Source organism: Manis javanica, chromosome 13 (assembly GCF_040802235.1).
Source record: "Manis javanica isolate MJ-LG chromosome 13, MJ_LKY, whole genome shotgun sequence".
NCBI lineage: Eukaryota > Metazoa > Chordata > Mammalia > Pholidota > Manidae > Manis > Manis javanica.
This window is the reverse complement of record NC_133168.1, coordinates 63798469-63817779: the sequence shown is the minus strand read 5'-3', so window position 1 is coordinate 63817779 and position 19311 is coordinate 63798469. Positions and strand designations below refer to the sequence as shown.

At 36.3% G+C, this 19311-nt stretch overlaps 1 protein-coding gene and 1 long non-coding RNA gene across 5 annotated transcripts in view; one reads left to right on the top strand and one right to left on the bottom strand.

The window, feature by feature from the left end:
* The window catches only part of ADGB (androglobin), a 192788-nt gene that overhangs the window by 85107 nt on the left and 88370 nt on the right, over positions 1-19311 (bottom strand). For all 4 annotated transcript variants that reach the window (XM_073219725.1, XM_073219724.1, XM_073219722.1 and 1 more), the window contains 4 exons: positions 13283-13457; positions 10229-10319; positions 6548-6647; positions 874-907 (listed from right to left, as the gene is read on the bottom strand). In XM_073219725.1, the coding sequence (XP_073075826.1) occupies positions 874-907; positions 6548-6647; positions 10229-10319; positions 13283-13457 (400 nt within the window). The remainder of the gene's footprint in view (positions 1-873; positions 908-6547; positions 6648-10228; positions 10320-13282; positions 13458-19311) is intronic.
* Positions 13685-18964, top strand: LOC140845497 (uncharacterized). Its single transcript, XR_012124301.1, has 2 exons — positions 13685-14246; positions 17486-18964. It is a non-coding gene; the product is annotated as an uncharacterized lncRNA (long non-coding RNA).

Below are 19311 nucleotides of genomic sequence, written 5' to 3'. Positions count from 1 at the left end.
GTAGAATTCGTGCCTCATATAGAAAATTACCAAGTATCATAATTCTTCCAAGTGGTAAGGATACCTCAAGACAAATGCTAGGCATAGAAGCCACAGGGCATAAATCTGCAAAGAAGTAAAAAGCTAACCTTTTCAAAGAATATTGCTTCTCTCTCACTTACCAACTTCACATTTCCCTGTATGGCCCCAGAAGATGACTGGTTAGCCAGAGACGGGTAAGATTCCTCAAGGGAGGAACAACCTAAGACAGGCACAGTTGCAGGGGGGCCATCAGGTGAGAAATTAGGGATCGACAGAGGTGAGGCTTAGAACCTCACCCCCCCTGTTTTGAGAGAAATCTTCTGCATCCCTGGATATTGTGTTGCCCTTGTCTAGCTTGGATTAATACTTAGTCTATAGGCACAGATCATCTACATTTGCCCTCTTACAGCACTAAATTATGTTTTCTACCTTTATCTTGCATCTACCTACCACTTCAGCATTTTATTAAAAAATAATAACAATAATAATAAGGGAGAAATGTGGGATTCACATATAAATCAAGTATAAAAATCAAACAAATAATCATATCTGGCTTGATTGTTTATAGTTCATGATGCGTGATCAAAACCGAAAGTTTCTGTGATGACTGCCCTTGCACTGTTCACCATGTAAGAACTTATTCACTATGTAAGAACTTGTTCACCATATAAGAACTTGTTCGTTATGCTTCAGAAGATTGGAGACTGTTGAGAATTAGGCTTGGGGTTGATTAATGATTGTGCATTGAGTCCCCTATACAGAATTTTATTGTTGTTAACAACCATTTGATCAATAAATGAGAGATGCCCTCTCAAAAAAAAAAAAAAAGTCATGAGAAGATTGTTAACTTACCTTTTTCCACTACAAGTTGTGAAGCAATATTACCCTGTGAATTGAAAGGAACACATTAAGAAACCAATTTATGAATTCAACAAAATGACAGCTATCTAAAGCATCACAACTTAAAAGAGCTAAAGTCTTTTAAACATTAAAGAAACATATTTCTGCAAATACTTAATAAAACACATAGTAATATAGGATGTGTTTTTAACCTTAAAATTCAAAAAGTTTTAATTAAATAATCAGCACAGGTTTAAGTTTGCATTAAAACACAGAATATATGATTTTATTAAATGGTTGAATTTTTATAATAAAAGTTAAATTAAAACAGAAATATCCTTACATGGTTATATTGCTCGATATGAGACATCTGTCATTATTACAGATTGCATATAATGAGGTTATGATTGACAATTAATATACAGAACCTAAAAAGGCTGGTTTCAAGTTAAAATAATGCTTCTTCAACATTTTAATGGAGAAAAAAGTTGAATTCATTTGTACAACTCTTTTCTCTGAAGCAATTAAAATAGTATAAAAGATATAATGATATAAATTAATATGATCGTGGGTGCGTCAACAATATTTTGGATGATGTGACATAAATAGAGGTTATAACAGAGTAGAGATAACTGAACACTAAATGCTCTCACTAAAGTGAGAAGCAAGCCCATGTACACCACAGGACCCCAGAAATAACTAGCAGGCATCTGGGAAGAAGAGATTGAGATTTGGGCTAGAAACACAGGAATGGGTTGAACATAAGGAGCAGACAAATTCCAATTCTTTGCCCCAAACCCTTCTTCTTAACAGGATGCTGGAAGTTCCATGTGGAGGACACTTTCAAGCTTCATGCAGAGAAATTAAATGAAAAATCCTCCAGATTTGGGCTCTCAGATGTCATGGGAAGCAGGAGAGTCTACAGAGAGGAGAGCGATCAAGCGGAAGTGCACGTGCTGAACTCTGAGACTCTCTGCTGTGCTGCTTGGCCTCAGTGATGCTGATGAGTAAGTGTCCCGACCTCTGTGACCCCATTCCACCCCGCAGGGAGATCAGAGGACACGTGACTGGAGAAGCTGACCGGAGTCGGGGAGAAACCCCAGGGAATCTGACATTTGGAGCTAATCCACTCCCAAATGAAGCTCATTGATCTCCAATTACCCTAGATTAAAGCCACCAGTTGACAAGCTCTGTACATGCTATAAATCAGCAGGTTTTAATGCCATAAATTCCTTAAATATATATGTACAACAAAGTAGTTTCCTGAACTGAGGAAAGAGTCTTACATAAAAGAAAGAAACTAAAGGGTGTGAGTGGGGGGATTCGTAGAAAACAGAAACAATATATCTGGGGATGATTTTTAAATTAGTCAGAAAGATAAGAGAATATTCATTTATCAAACGACATCTACAAAATATGATCAAGAACAAGAGAGAGCTCTTAGAAACTAGGAGTAGGAAAGTGAACTAAACTCAAAAGAAAGTTTGGATGGTAAAGTTGACACAAAAGACAAAGAGACTAAAGCTATGAAACTTATAAGAAAACGGGGACAGCTTCATGACATTGGATTGGTGGCAGTTTCTTGGATGTGACACAAAAAGCACAGACAACACAAATAAAAAAGAAATAAATTGGACTACATCAAAATAAAAACTTCTATGCATCAAAGGATGAAATCAGTAAGAGTGAAAGTGCAATCTCTGGGAGAAAATGTTTGCAGGTCATATATTGATAAAGGGTTAATATCAACAATATATAAGAACTTATACAAAACAACAAAAAATAAGCTAACACTCAAAAATGGGCAAACAACATAAGGAGATATTTATCCAAAGAAGATAAACAGATGGCCAACAAGCATTTGAAAAGATACTTGACATCACTAATTATTAGGAAAATGTAGACTCAAATTACTACAAGATACCACCTCACACTCCATATGATGGCTAGTATTAAAAAATAAGTACAAACATGAAATTAGTGTTGGTGAGGACATGGAGAAATTGGAGCCCTTGTGTACTTTGCTGAGAATGTAAAATGGTGCAGTTGCTGTGGAAACCTGTATGGTAGTTTCTGAATAATTGCAAAGAGTTACCACATGAGCCAATAATTCACATCTGAATATATACCCAACAGAATTAAAAGCAGCAACTCAAAAAGATATTTGTACTCACGCTCATAGCAGCATTATTCACCAAATGTCCACTGATGCATGAATAGATAAATAAAATGTGATATTTACATACAATGCAATATTATTCAACCTTAAAGGAAAGAAATTCTGACACATGCTGCAACATGGGTGAACTGTGAAGACATACTAAATGAAATAAGCCAGTCACAACAATAGAACTACTGAACAATTCCACTTACATAAGGTACCTAGAATAGTCAATTCATAGAGACAAAGTAGACTGGTGGTTTTAAGGGAGGGAGGAGAGGGGGAATGGGGAGTTGTTTAATGGGTACTGAGTTTCAGTTTTACAAGATGAAATGAGTTCTGGAGCCTGGTTACAGCAATGTGAATGGACTTAATAATATTGTACTGAGAAGAGGAAACAGTATAAGAAAATTCTCCAGAACTGAAAGACATGAGTTTCCAGATTGAAGAGGCTCACGGAGTACCCAGCACAGTTCATGTAAAAAGTCTCATACCACGGCCAGTCACTGCAAAATGTAATTATCCCAAGAATGACAATAAGGTCCTACAACTTTCTGACAGGACAGAGAATCCCATACCAATGATCAAGAGTCACAGTGTCATCTGCATTCTCAAGAGCAATGATTTGCTCTACATTTACATTGTAAAATAATTACCAGTATCTAGATAACTAACCACCTTACCTAGTTAATATAGTTAACTCTTCCTTTTTTGTGTGGTGATGTTCAATAAAAAGAAAAAAAAAGCAGTTTTGAAGGTAGAAGACAAGGGATTAAGAAGATCTTCAAAATTCTAAAAGAAATGACTTCCAAACTGGAATTCTATATCCCACCAAAATACACATTAGATGGGAGGGTAGAATATAGACATTTACAGGCATACAAATTCTCATAATTTCCACTTCCAAATATCTTTCTTCTGGAAGTACTGGAAGATGTGTTCTAAAAACATTAGGGTACAAACTAGAAGGAAAATATAATTTCCAGAAAATGGAAAATCCATCAGAGGCGAGAGACAAAAGGGAGTCTCAAGGTGACAGGTGCAAGTTTCCATAAGTTTGAACTGGAGCAAGAATACAAAGGAATCCAGGGGTCACAATCTCCAGGAAAACAGTCAGCATCTATAGAATACCCGATGCCTTTGGCCATGTAGCAAATGGTGCTTTGAGTCTTTTTGCTTTGTTTTTTTTACCCAGTGTTTGGGAAGGCCTACTGTGTCATGGAAAAATAATCAAATTCTAAAAATGCAGTTATTAGCTGGTACAAAAAGTTGTATAAGAAATACCATCATATATGCCTCAGCAGTAAAATTCTTATGTAGCTCGACTATTGATTCAACAAAAACTTGTGAATGAAAATACCTGGAAGACAGAGGAGTGTGGAGGCATGGTAAGGGACTATGGGGGCGCTAAAGCTGTATCTTTTCTAACAGGAAGTCAAGAGATAAAGTCTAAATTGATAGAACAAGAAATGACAGAATTCAGTCATTCAACACATATGTAACAGTGTGCCATGTACTAGGAATTTTCACAGGTGCTAGGAGAGAAACAACATATGATAAAATCATAATCTCTGCCTTCATAAAGCGTACTATTTAGAAATACAGAGATATATACCAGAGAAACTCTTCAACAATAAAAGTGACTCTGAAGAGGAAGGCTAAAGAATGAAGAGAGGCAAAATAGGCTGGCTGTTTTTGGCAATTTTTGCATGCAATAGCTTAACATTAAAAAAAAAAGAAAACTTCAAAAATGTTAAAGTTTATTCATTCTCCTTATAAGATTTCCCATCTGTTAGTCTCTGCTTTTCAACGTATACTAATAAATTTGTTTCCCTGTATGTGATGGTGTGCTCTTCAGGATGTCTTATTCATCAGTAGAGGTTGGTAGAAATAAACACTGGTTCATTCGCATGCTGAAATATTATGCAACTTGAAGAGTAAAGTCATTCTTTTTCAATATAGATACAAAATTATCTCCACTATGTAGTAAGTAAAAACTTTTTTATTCATCAAATTTTGAGTAGAAAAAGAGGAAGTGATGGCATACTGTGGGTGTTTCTTTGTATTTACATAAACCCTGAAAGCGTCCTACAGAGGGTAGAGCAGAGACCATGGCAGAGGCACATAAATGGAAACAAGACTTCTTAAATAATGTCTTACACACTTGTTTTTGAACAAGTGAATGTATTACCTATCAAAAAATGAATACCCCTTCACACCCAACACACAGGCAAAAGTTGAAACATCAGACAAAAAATGTAAATGTTGGCTAGGATGTGGTATGAAGGAAATTCTCATCTAGTGCTGGCAGGAGTGGACATTGATACACCCATACTGGAAAACTGTTTGGCATTTTATTGTAAGGCTAAACAGGTGAATGCCTTATGATCCATTTATTATACTCCCAGATTCATATGCTAGAGCAGGGCTTCCTAGTTTCCACTGGGGCACCATGGTTAGATTTCAGGATTTCATGAACATGGATCACCAAAAAACATTATTTTTAGCTGAAGTTCAGCATTTTCTTCAAGTATCAATTTATTAATGCAGGTGAGTAGCCACACGCTATTAACAATAACCATGACTTTATCCACAAATCATATTACATTGCAATTGTTGCAAATATCTTAAAATGTCATGTATGCTGACTACTGCCTTGAAATCACAGCAGTTATTGTTATATTTCATGTGGGCATATTTTCTGGTCTACAGATCCTCCCATGACCGGACTGGCCAGTTGTCTGGCAACCATACATGGCAGTCATTCAACCACCAAATAGTGAAGTTGTGTGTTCTCACAGTGCTAACCCAGACAGCTATCTTGCTTTCCCCTGTTCCCTATCTACAACACCTAATTAATATGCAGAAACAGATAAGTTGCTTTCATTGTGCTTTAAAGTTTTAGAGAACTGACAAAGAGAGCCAAACACATAAAAGTTTACAAACCCTGAAACCAATGAAACTCTCACACATGTGCACATGGACATTCAAGAATAGTCATGGCACCACTATTTACAATAATAGAAAACAAGAAGCAATAAATATAACCACTAACATTGTAAAAGATTTAAAAAAAAGGTAACCTAGTTGTACATTAAATACCTTCTACCAATGAAATGAGTGACCTGAAGCATCCAACAAAATAAATTTCATCAACAATGAAAGAAGTCCCAAAAGAATGATTATGAGGCTATTTAAATAAATCTTTTAAGTATTAAACTATGTTGTATGTTGTTTATAAATGTCAATATAATTGGCAAAATTAGAAGAGTATAGAGCTGATTAATACCAAACTCTGAATGGCAGATAGAAGATACATCCCGTAAGAGACACACAGAGGACGTGTATAGAAGATGAATATTCCATTCTCCAATCTAGATGATGGATACATAAGAGCCTCATTTTAATAGTATTCTTTATTCTGTTTTGATGCATGTGCTACATTCTTTTCGTGCACATTTCACAATTTAAGAAAAAATATCTTAAAATTAGGAATTGGGCCATTAATAAGAGTATTGTAATTACCTGAGATGCAGCTCTTGTTGGTAGACTTAAGTCTGGCTGGCTTTGGGTTAAGTTTTCATCATTTTCAGCAATGGAAAATAAATCAGATCGTGGAGGCACCCTTTTGTTAATAAAAGATTGTACAAAATGACTAATGGAAAAAAACCCACAAAACTTCTGTTACTGTAATCTCTTGTTTAAGTTAGTAATAAATAATAGCAGACTATTGATATACAATTGTCATAACATATTTGTTTCAGGTGCACAGTATAACATCAATATTCATATATATTGCACAATTATCAACACAATTCTGTTTAAACATCCATCATCACACAGTGACAATTTTATTTCCTTACGATGAGAACTTTTTAAGATTTACTCTCTTAGCAACTTTCAAATATACAATACAGTATTATTAACTACAGTGTTGTACATTACATCCCCAGAACTTATTTATTTTATAACTGGAAGTTGGTACCTTTTGACCCCCTTCACTCATTTTTCTCCCACCCACTGCCTCTGGCAACCACCAATTTGTTCTCTTGTATTTATAGTGTTTTTTTTTTTCTGTGAGAGAGATCATGTTATTTGTCTTTGTCTGACTTATTTCACTTAGCATAAAGCCCTTACAGTCCATCCACATTGGCACAAATGGCAAAACCTCCTTCTGTTTATGGTTGATTGTATTCCATTGTATATTAAATAACTGCAGTTTTGTCAACAACAGAAAGTTCTGATTTTATTTCATCATTCTCATTTTTTTATAACTAGTAGTATTTTTGTTTCATGTGTAAAACAGTGAATTGATTTCTATACTACTGAAGAAATATTCTCTATCAGTTGATGCGTTGCTTTAAGAATTTTCTGGAACATTGTTTTAAAGCTGTGGTGGTCATCCCTGAATGTAGATGATCAGAACATAGGAATTTAACATTTATAATTGATCTAAGTATCAGAGTAATGTATCAGTAAAATAAGGTTCACAGTCATAAATTTAATTATGAGTCTTGAGCCCTTAAGTTTATAACTGGCATTCATGCTAGCTACCCAACTGTACAGTATTTTCTTTGAAATAATTGCTGATATGACCTCAAATCACCATTGTCATAGCTAGAGGTTTATAGGCACAATAAAGAGATATCTGTTACAGTATATATATTTTAGGTAAGTATGTTTCAAAGTTTTATGTACTCAGACTTCCTGAACTTGGTTTCCTTGCTATGATCAGGAAAGCTTTTTAATTCATCTGAAGCTAAACGGCTCTGATTTAGCTGAAACTGCCACTAGAGGGCAGCACAAACATATCTGTGATGCTCTGATTCTGTGAAACGAGGCCAGGAGCCAAGACAGGGCGAATCTGGCAACTTGCTATGACAGTGTCCAGTGAAAAGCAGTTGTGAAAGTAGTCACACTCAAAGGCTTGCCAAAAAGAGGACACACTCTTATGTTGACCTGAGAATACATAGGAAAAATTAAGGTTCTCAAAATACACGAGTTTGACTATTTGAACTTTTATAATGGTTTAAATACTTGGCAGGATTTTATTTGCTATGATTTTGGCTTTGAAAGTACTTAAAGAGAACATAAAATACAGTAATACTGTAAATGCAATTAAAATGTTTAAATAAATTCACCTAACTAAACGTATTTAAAACTATTATAGAAATTAATAGATTGATGTGTAATATTTATTATAAGTTAAAATGCAAGTTTGAGTAAAACCAGATTTACAAATATACAATAGCAACAAATTTTTCAAACCAAAGTTAACAGAAAATTGTTTTTTCTGTTTATAAAGATGTCCCTCATGTTCTGACATTGCTAACTGTCACTGCGAGTGCTGCCTCCAGGCCCCTGCTCACCCACTTTTCAGCCTTCAATTGTTGATGCCCAAAACTGACAGGAGCCTTAATGGGACAAGATTTGAAAAATATCACTAATATTTGCAACTTAAAAAGAGCCCATAAAAAGCAAATTAACTGGCTATGATGTGAAGATGCTCTACAAATAAGATAATACAATGAACAGACTTCTGATCTAAATTTTGATTGCTTTTCTTCATCAGCTTATATTCCTATTATGGATCTTAATAGACCCATGAGAAGGCTGAACCATGGTTATTGTATGTGTGACCTATAATACAAACCAATCAAACATTTTAGAAAAGTTTTATTAAAGATCAAAATATATTTTAAAAAGTATACAAATCATAAATGTGAAACTTGTTGAAAATATCACAAAGTAAACATGACCATATCACTATTATCCAGATCAAGGGATATTCATACTACCAGTGCCCCACAAGCCTTGCCAGAAGTGCTTCCCAATCACAGGCAATACTCCTCCCCATAGGTACCCATTAAGAATTCCAACACCATATCTTGCTTTTAATTTTTCTTTTCTTAATGTATGCAAATAGAATAATTAAAAACAAACCGTGAACTTTTTGTACCAAACTTCTTTGGTCTAATATTTATGGAACATTCATCCAAATTCATTATGTAGCAGTATTTCTTTTACTTTATATCTATGTTTTATTGTATTATATTTGTCTTTGGTTTAACATGATTTATCTAGATGTAATTTTTTTCATATTTACATTGCATGATGTTTTTTAGAACTTTCTGAATCTTGATATTTTATTTTTGGGATAATTCTGGCAACTACATTTTTATTTTTTGATTATTCCCCAATCTCTCTATCCTCTACATCCAAGACTCACTTGCAAATATGTTGATCTTTCTCTACTTGTCCTATATGTCTTTTACTGTAATTTTCCTCTATTTTTTTTTCTTTTTGGTCTCCATGCTTCAGTTTGGATATTGTCTTCTGCCCTATTTTCCATTTTGCTAATTGTCTTTTCTGCTGTATCTACTCTGTGATTAAATATATCCATTGAATTCTTCATTTCATTTATTGTATTCCTCAGCTCTAAAATTCTTACTGATTTTCTAGACCATTTTACAGTGTTACTTATTTTTATATTTTACAACTTAATTGAGAGATAACTGAAGTGCAATTAACTATACAATTCCAAAGTATAAATTTGATAATCCTGGATATATGTATATATTCATGTATTAGTTATCACTGCATAACAAATTACCACAATTTTAATGGTAATAATCATATCCTCCATTCATATCACCCACAAGCCCTGCTCATTATTGCTATTTCTGTACTTCCTGGTTGCTTCTCTGAACTCATTAAAAACTGTAGACCTAAGACCATAGTCTTTCTTTCTACCCTGATGATCAGATTCAAATAGTAAATTTGGATTCTTCCTCCTCATCTTCTTCTTCCTTTTTCTTCTTCATCTTTGTTATTGTAGTTAATAAGTTTCTTTTTTTACTTGTGTCTAGGAGTGACACATTCCATCTCCCAGGTTTCTATGACAATCGTCTGGTCCTTTGATTTAATTAATGGATAATAACCAAAAATACTCCTTAATGCTCATGTTTAAGTAAAACAAAATATCTCATTGTAAAGCCAGACATATTTAGGCCTTAATTTAAACAATTCAAAATTTATCTTCACTATTTATTACCGTGAAATAGAACCTAACATTTTCCTATAATCACTGCAGTGACACAAACCTTAGTACCTTGATTACCAAAGCATAAATTTTTAACCACACAAATTACAAAATAATTCAGTTGTTTCAAGATATGTTTGTGGGAGAGAATATTCTATACTTACGTTTCTGTTGGAATTGTAAAGGGAGTCATTCTGTGATTGAAAAATGGACTTGAAATCTCAAGAAACTGTTCAGGCTTCTTTATTATCAATTCTAAAAAGAAACGGTCAGGGTGATGTACTTCTTTTTTTAACTTTCCAAGATTATATGCAGAACTTAACATTTAATGCAGTACTGATGAGATTTAACTATTACCCAGTAAATTTTGATAGAGTTAAATAGGAATGGAATACATTAGGTCTTTTACTGAAAAGGCTTTATAGGTCCTGTCAAGGTTAGATTTCGTTTGTCCATTCCAGTTGCTTTCCAGATTTACAGTGTGAAACAAGGGAGACCAAGGGAGAAAGTCAGTGATGTCTTCCAGAGTTACTACTTGGTATTCGCTGCTATTTCAAGTACGGGGATGACTTCCTATAACAATCTTTTACTAAGAAATATGCTATTTTACCTAACCTCTACAACACAATGATGCAGGACAGGAAGAGGAAATGTGGATATGTACAAGGAGATAGCAGGGGAAGAACAGAAAATGTAACAAAAGCAAAAGTCATGAGTAGAAAAGAAAGCAGTGGGTCCAGAAAGGCTCTGTAGACACTCCTGGAGGAATCTGAAGCTGATCAGAGGTATGAAAGTCTCCATGGATAAGGGACACAGACCATGTATGGGAATTAAACATTAGGGCTGAGCATTTTATCAAAAGCTCCTACGAAGGTGGAACAGTTGCCCACTGGAAAGAAAAATATGAGGCTTTGGCGCCTGACTTTTTCGTGCTTGTTCCATGTTAACCTCTAAAAAGGATCCCTCTCTCTTCATTTCCTATTGATTTTCACCATAAATATTAAACCCAGTGGAGAGAAGAAAGACAATTATATGGTGAGCCTTGAGGTGGGACACCACAGTTACGGAATCCCACCAGTGCTTAGCTTTTCTTCCCCAGCTTACAATGGAGCTGTCACTTACACAGAATTGCACAGCAATCAGTAGCAAACCCAGAAAACGCCTTGTATATTCAGTATTTTTCCTTTCATTCAGCTATTTCTTGAAGCTCAGAATGAACAACTGCTTTAACTGTGGCTCTATGCACTTAACTAAAATATAGCATTTAAAAGCAAAAGATTTTCTTTCAAGCATCCTATGAAGGCTGATCTTTGGATCAGAAAGACAAAAGACAACAGGGAGGGAGGGAGGGTGGGAGGTGGGGAGGGAGGATAGAAAGTGGGGAGGGAGAAACACTGGGAAGTTCCTGTGACCCAAAGCAGCAGTTGGCACTTTGCTGGCACCGACAACCATTGCAGAAACTAAAGGAGTGTAAAAAAATGACTGAAACAAGCAAGCAGGAGAGAGAGAGAGAGAGACGGGTCGGCCTAATAGAAAGTGAATTGACCATTTCTCCTTTCTATCCAGAGCAGATTATTTCTTTAATCTTTGTTCTTTTCTGGCAAGGATGAAACATGTTGTGCTAGAAAATCTTGGCTACAAGCTGTGCTGGCTGTATCAATGTAGGCAGAAAGCAAATGTTAGGAAAATTACATGGTTAACAGTTGTTATTTATATTTTAAAACATAAATTATGGTTGGAAGTAGGAGGAACTGAACAGGTAATATTCCATCCTAGGTGGCTGTTGGAGTTTCAGGGACCTGAGTACTACTGAGATTTAAGTATTACTTGTATGTGACAGAAATATGGTTCTCTGGTCATCTGCAATGAGGCTCAGCAACATGAGTTGGTGGCATGGCAAGTGTCACCAGTACGGGTACCAGCCATGGTTGGGACCAAGTGCTTGAAGTGTATCTATAACCTTTGCAGCGATGCCTTCACTAAACTGGCACTAGGTATGTTCATTATAGATTTGCCTTCATTGTACATTCAGGCAACAGGACAACAGGACTCCTAGCACAGCCCCTAACACAACCTCTAGAATTTAATGTACAGCTGCTAGACGGATACAATTAGAAAATAATGAGGCATGAGAAAAGACAAAGGAGGAAAATGCAAAAGCAAAGAAATGAACACAAAAGACATAATACAAAAAGCTGTTTTGAACAAAGATCATTTAAGTTTCTGGAATGAGACATATATACAGATATACACATACACACATACACACATATATGTGTATATGATCCATTAGCACTCCAATTCTTTGATCATCATTCATAAAAACTCCAAGTGCTAAATTACCTACAGAAATGAAATGTATGTTGAATAAAAATGAACAGATAATGACTTATTCTGCTAAGCCATAATTTTTTAATTATTGGTTTTTCTTTTTGAAATCCCCTCTCCTTGTGTGTTCATGCTTCTGCTTTAAAATTTAGTTCTCACTTATGATCTCGCATTTCTTCTCTTGCCACCTTGGTCTCTATTCCATTCAAACTTGGTGCTCATGAGAAAAAGGAGTAAGCATGAAGACTTGCAAAGAGAAACACTGAAGAAATGAAGAATTATGGATTGTGAGGAATTTAGGAATGAACTGCGAGAATAAGAACAAGGTGGGAATAGTCCCCTGCCCCATTCTTAACCCATGTGAACCTAGTTATTTCTGAGGACAACTTCCATTCATTACAGCCATATGACAATATTAAGACAGGAGCCAGGTCTCAGCTGAAGTTCTATTCCTATATTCTAAATATATATATATATCAGTTTATATTCTAAATATAAATTAGTTAATTCAAAGGTTTTATTCCACAGGATACTCTACAGTGATTACCGAGTTAGAAATCCACACCAGTGGCTTAACAAATACTATTTAAGTTTCTATATTATTTGCTATAAACCACCTTTCTATCACGATATGAATAGCAATGCTGTCCCCCAAAGAATGGCCTTCATATATCTGGCTAGTTCAGATGTGAACCAAACTTCTCAGCTTCTGAGATGTGGAGAATTAATTCTTTAAAGACGCAAAATGCAGACATAAAATTAAATGTAGGCTTTAAAATGTAATGTTGGGTGGTTTGCCTTGATAAACATCTTTCATTACAAATGAAACTATTAGATCTTCTTATAGAAAAATGTTAATCAGAAAGATTTTCAGACAACATGAACCATACCTTGAGCTTCATCTGTTATAACAGTTTCTTTTTTTTGACGAAATAGTTTCCAGGGAGGAACAGGGGGTGGTTTCGGTGGCGCTGTAAGGGGGCAAGATCTAGTTCTGGTCACCAGCACAGGATGGCTACAGATGTGGGAAAGGCCATATTCCCTAAGTTTCTCAGCAGACTCCGCCTAAAAAGTGGAAGATGCATTTGAAAGGATCCTTGCAATTGCTTCACGCATTTAAAATAATACTTCTTGTCATTAAAAAAATACTATCACCCCTATATACAGTGGTAGTAAAAGACAAATAACCATCCATACTTTAACCTCCTAACATAAGCACTATTACCATTTTATTTCTTTCCATTTTTTCTGGCCACTGTTTTCTGATTCACAAAAAGAGAGACTAGCACTAGAAGTGTAGGATCTGAAGAATCAAAAGTTAGCATAAGTACAGCCATCTTAAGGCCTAAATACCACCCCCTAACCCAAAAGAAGGAAAATCATTAGAATCTTGAAAAACAAGTTAGTTAGCCTGTGTCAATTGTAGTGACCTTTAGTTAACTAACCGTAAATCAGTTAATCATACACGCCTAGCTTATCTTACTAGAACCACCCTAGACATTCCGTAGGTGATCTCATCTAACCAGACCCCAGGATGTGGCGCCAGCAAAAGATTTATGAGCCTATAGAAAAAACCCTGTATTGTGATTATGGAAAATTCTACCCCTTTTGAAAATGCTATAAAACCTTCTGCCTTAGTGTGCTCGGGGTCCTCGTTGAGACCTGCTGCGACAGGCTGACTTGGACCCCAACTAGTTGGCTTCCGAATAAATTCCTCTTGCTTGTTGCATCAAGAAACGTCTTTGGTGAGTGATTTGGGGCGGCGCCTTCCTCAGGGGAATCCAACATTTGGGGGCTCGTCCGGGATCATGCGCTCACCCCGCTTCACTCCCAAAGTCGCTCTTGGAGGAAGAGGTAAGATTAGTGGCGCCTTGGTTTGTCTGTGTTCTGTTTTCTGTTTTTCAGTGAGACCGGTCAGAATTCTGAAAGGGGGTACCCACTGTCTGGCAGCTGTCCCGATCCCGTAAAGGGGTCGAGACTGCGGTCGGTAGACGTACTAGGAGCACCGCAGGCTGCAACCCTGGGGGACGCCTCGGGGAGGTTGGGAGGCCAGGGACGCCTGGTAGCCTCCCGTCTGTTTTTCCGGCAAGGTGAATCTGATGAGATAGGGTTGATTTTCAGGTGCCAGGAATATCAACCCTCTGATTCCTTTCGGTTTCTGTTTGAAAATCTGAGAAAAAACAAAAAGCGGCCGCTGTGTGTCTAATCTGTGTGTGTCTCTGTTTTTTGTGTCTTTCATGTGCCTAATAATTGTTATACTGACAAGGGGACAGACTCAGACAACCCCCTAAGTGTGTAAATGAATATATCTTTCTACCTCCGGATGGTATTAATGAAATTGATTTAAAGACAAGCGCTTGTGAAAATTGAGTGTTCTAAAACTTCCAGAAAACCTGGTAAAAAAGTGTTAAGCATTAATGCTAATTTGAGTTTGCCTGAGGCGGGCATGTCCTGGTAGTTGTCGGCTGCCTGAGTTTACCTAGAGTCATTTGAGTCATGTTATCTGCTAAATCTTTTAAGAATAGAATGCTTAGAAGCTTGGCTTTGTCTAGTGTTCAGTGGGGGTCTTGTGAGTAGGCTAGCATAGTTGTTGCAGGTAGGTGAACTGGATAAGTGTGGCAAGTGAACACCTTTTAAATTGTGTGTTGCAGTGTGTATGCCTACCTGCAGCCTGAGAATCTTTGTAGTAACTTAAAGCCTTAGAGTTTTGTTAAGTTGAGAAGATGTGCTCTGTGTTTGCTGGGAGATTGTGCTGTGAAGCTCATGGTTGCAGAAATTGTAGAATGTGTTCGTGAGTTTGTTGGTCTAGAAAATGTTAGTTTGACAGTTTGCAGTGTCCTGCTTCTCAGTGTTCACTAGAAGTTAAAGTTTCTAATGGTTTTAAGTTCTAATTAAAACCACTTAAAGTAATAAAGAAAAACATTTCTCTATGCTAAAAGATGTATGTTTTAATAAGAAAAAGTATAAAAAATGAAAACTCTTCTGCATGCTAAAGAATGTGTTTTGTGATAAAAGAAAGTAACTTTGTTCTAAAGTACAGCTATTTATTTAAAGAGAGACAAAGAGAGAAAACAGAGTGGTGCCTTTTGTTGTAGAAGATCCGCTCAGCCTGTTGCTTTGGGGGGAGGGTTAGGATGTTTAGAGATAAAGTGAGATAAACCCAGTCAAGCCGCAGGCAAGCCCAGGCATAATTCTCACCGGCTTATGTGCTTGGGACCATGGGGCAAATGAAGAATAAATTACTATATTCTTACAGATATAGTCATGCCTAGTGAAATTAAAGCAAGTGAGTCTTGATATCAAGTGCACAGCAAAATTAAAATCTCGTTTCCAGTTAAACAGTTTTCTTTAACTGTTAGTCTGCTCTTAATGTTGAAAGATCACAGCAGTTTCTCATGCTTAAAGTCTCAGTGAGTTGCCATGAAATCGTAATGTTAAAGGGACTAAAAGCTAAAGTTTGTTAGTTAACAACTGTATAACCTTTATTTGCCTTTGAAATATTTTGTTATTAAAAATGGTTGCATGGCCTGAAAAATTGAATTCCTAAGCAGAATAGTAACAAAGCTTTTTTCAGCTGATTAAATGCACTTAGTTAACAAACCAAAATTTATTAAACTGTAGAATCTGGACAAGATTATGTTTCTCCCAGAAAAACAGGTTTCACTGTGAAGGTTTAGATAGACGAACGTGTGACCACTTTTGAAAAAAGTTGTAATAGATTTTTTGAGAACCACCAGGTCTTCTTGTTTAATTTATATGCTGTATGTTTAAAAAAAAAAAAAAAACATGGGGGAATCTACTATTAAAGAGTAAAACATTCTTGAAGCTTTCAGGGAAGACCTGTAAACTTAAGCACTTTCTCTGTTTTTTATATCTGGTCTTAGACACTTATGCTGAGTTATGTTCTTATTATTTTCACTGTTTGTAAGCTATTGATTGTAAGCCAAAGGTCATCATTTCTCAGTCCCTAAATGAAAAAGTAAAATGCCTGATCTCTTTCATCTCAAAGCATATTTCTGGTCATATCTAAATATCTGTGTGAAAGAAAGAGACATTTAAATTTGAGATTCTGCTTAAACTTTTAAGTTGAATTTGACTATAGCCATATTCATTCTTTGTATGTATCTCTAACAGGTCTTTTGTATGCCTGGTAATATTATACTCTGCCTTGAGTTTAGACAGTTCTTTCAGCTAAATATGAATTCTTATTGTAGCTTTTTTCCCCTCCTGAAGATGAAAGCAGAAGAATCTACCATCTGCTACCATTCTCTCAAGAATGCTTAGTAACCTAGAATTAGTTTGACTTTCTGTATGTTGTCTTTAAAAATTGACAGCAGCAGTCTCCCCTGCTGCCCCACTTTTTAAGATATCTCGTTTACTGTGCTGAGTATATAGACAATAAATGTGTAATGATAGTTCTAAAAAAATTAAATGCAAAAAGGTGCTTTTACCTCTAGTTAACTCTGATATTTTCCAGAGGGCCCCTGGAACATGTCAGAAAAATTTTTTCTCACTAGACAAAGTATTTGACTAATTTGGCTTATTTATCTGATATATATATATTTATTTACCAAGAAAGCACTGTCAAAGAGAATGATGCTAAACTTTGTTACTGAATGTTTTGTATTACAGAAATATCAGAATTTCCTTATGTCAACTGTCTTACAGTAAGCTCTCATCATATCTTTAACCATTGTCATTTGTAAGTCTTTTGTCATTTATAGTATTATCCCTAAACTGGTAAAGAACTAGATTTCAGCAGAACAGGTATTAGTTACATAAGATTACATAAACTAAAGAAAATGATTTTGTGTCTTTTTGTTTCAAATGTTGCTGGTAAAGTGTTTTAACCTTGTTCTCTTAAACTGACAACAGTTTAGTAAATGACTATCTTTATGAGCAGAATTGAAACATCCTTCTCTCTACTTGATCCCTCCAGAGTTTATTTTCTTAACCTAGTTACTTCTGGTAAAAATGAGAGTGATTTTAGAGAGAAGTATCGTTTCAATAATGCAGCCTCCTTCCAGAATAAAAAATCCAACTCCAGATGTTGCTACATAACCTAATAACACAATTTGTTTTATCTTGCCTAGAAGCCACAAAACTGCAAATAGTAATAAAAATGAAACCCAGAATAGAAGCGCCAGCCTTCTGAAGCCCTCTCAACTGACCAGTGATGGAGACCTAGCTGCACCCTTTACTGCGCCCCCTTCTCAGCATGAAGCAGCCAGAGCGGTCATCACCCCTCTTCCCTAGCAGCAGCTAGAGTCTCTATCTGTAGAAGAAAGAATGAGACCATACCCATAGCCTTCCCTGGTAAAAACAGGTATTTAATCCCTCCTCCCGAGAGATAGTGGGCTTGTAACACTGGAGTGACCCTATGTGTCTCTACTTCTGCCTTCAACTCCTCCCGTGATTTCTGTATCATGGTCCAGCTGGTGCCCAGGTTGATGTATCATGATGATCTCTTCATTCGTAGCTGAATTTGAACCTAAGCATAGATATAAGAGAGAGCCGGTCTCGCTGACCTTAGCCGTGTTGTTAGAGATAAGAGTCGCAGCTGGAGTGGGAACGGAGGCAGCCGCTATTGTTCAAGGGAACCAGCATTATGAAAGACTAAGGACTGCTACTGATAAAGACCTAAAAACCATAGAGCAATCCATTACAAAACTTGAAGAATCTCTGACTTCCCTCTCTGAGGTAGTCTTACAGAATAGACGAGGGCTAGATCTGCTGTTCCTAAAAGGAGGAGGACTGTGTGCAGCTTTAAGAGAAGAATGCTGCTTTTATGCAGATCATTCCGGGATAGTAAGAGATTCAATGTCAAAACTTAGAGAAAGGCTAGATCAGAGGAAGAGAGAGCGAGAAGCAGGCCAAGGACTGTTTGAATCTTAGTTCACTAGGTCCCCGTGGTTTACAACCCTGATATCCACTCTGGCTGGGCCCCTACTCATCCTTGTGTTGCTTCTAACTTTAAGACCCTGCATGTTAAACCGGTTAATAACTTTTGTTAGAGAAAGAGTGAGTGCCGTTCATGTACTAATGTTGAAGCAACAATACCACTCACTCACCTCACAAGAAGATACAAACATTCCATGATTGGAATGCCCCAAAAAGAGAAGTGGGGAAATGTAGGATCTGAAGAATCAAAAGTTAGCATAAGTACAGCCATCTTAAGGCCTAAATACCACCCCCTAACCCAAAAGAAGGAAAATCATTAGAATCTTGAAAAACAAGTTAGTTAGCCTGTGTCAATTGTAGTGACCTTTAGTTAACTAACCGTAAATCAGTTAATCATACACGCCTAGCTTATCTTACTAGAACCACCCTAGACATTCCGTAGGTGATCTCATCTAACCAGACCCCAGGATGTGGCGCCAGCAAAAGATTTATGAGCCTATAGAAAAAACCCTGTATTGTGATTATGGAAAATTCTACCCCTTTTGAAAATGCTATAAAACCTTCTGCCTTAGTGTGCTCGGGGTCCTCGTTGAGACCTGCTGCGACAGGCTGACTTGGACCCCAACTAGTTGGCTTCCGAATAAATTCCTCTTGCTTGTTGCATCAAGAAACGTCTTTAGTGAGTGATTTGGGGCGGCGCCTTCCTCAGGGGAATCCAACAGAAGCCACTTTTCAGTTCTAAAAGTTTGAGATTCTATGAATTGCAAAAATCTCAGCACATCAGTTTTGGTCCAAAATGAATCAACCATTATTTTTAAGGTTAAAACTTTGATACAAATGCTTAATATGTAAAGTTTTGGGTTTTTTTTGTTGTTTTGTGACCAGCAATTGCTACATAGTACCCCAAAATACCCCTTGCATTTAGTTTGTCAGATCAATGAGGTGATAAGTGGTTGCCTGGTCTACAGTTTATGCCTCAGCCTCAAACAGAGGATTCCACACAGGAAATTCCCAAGAT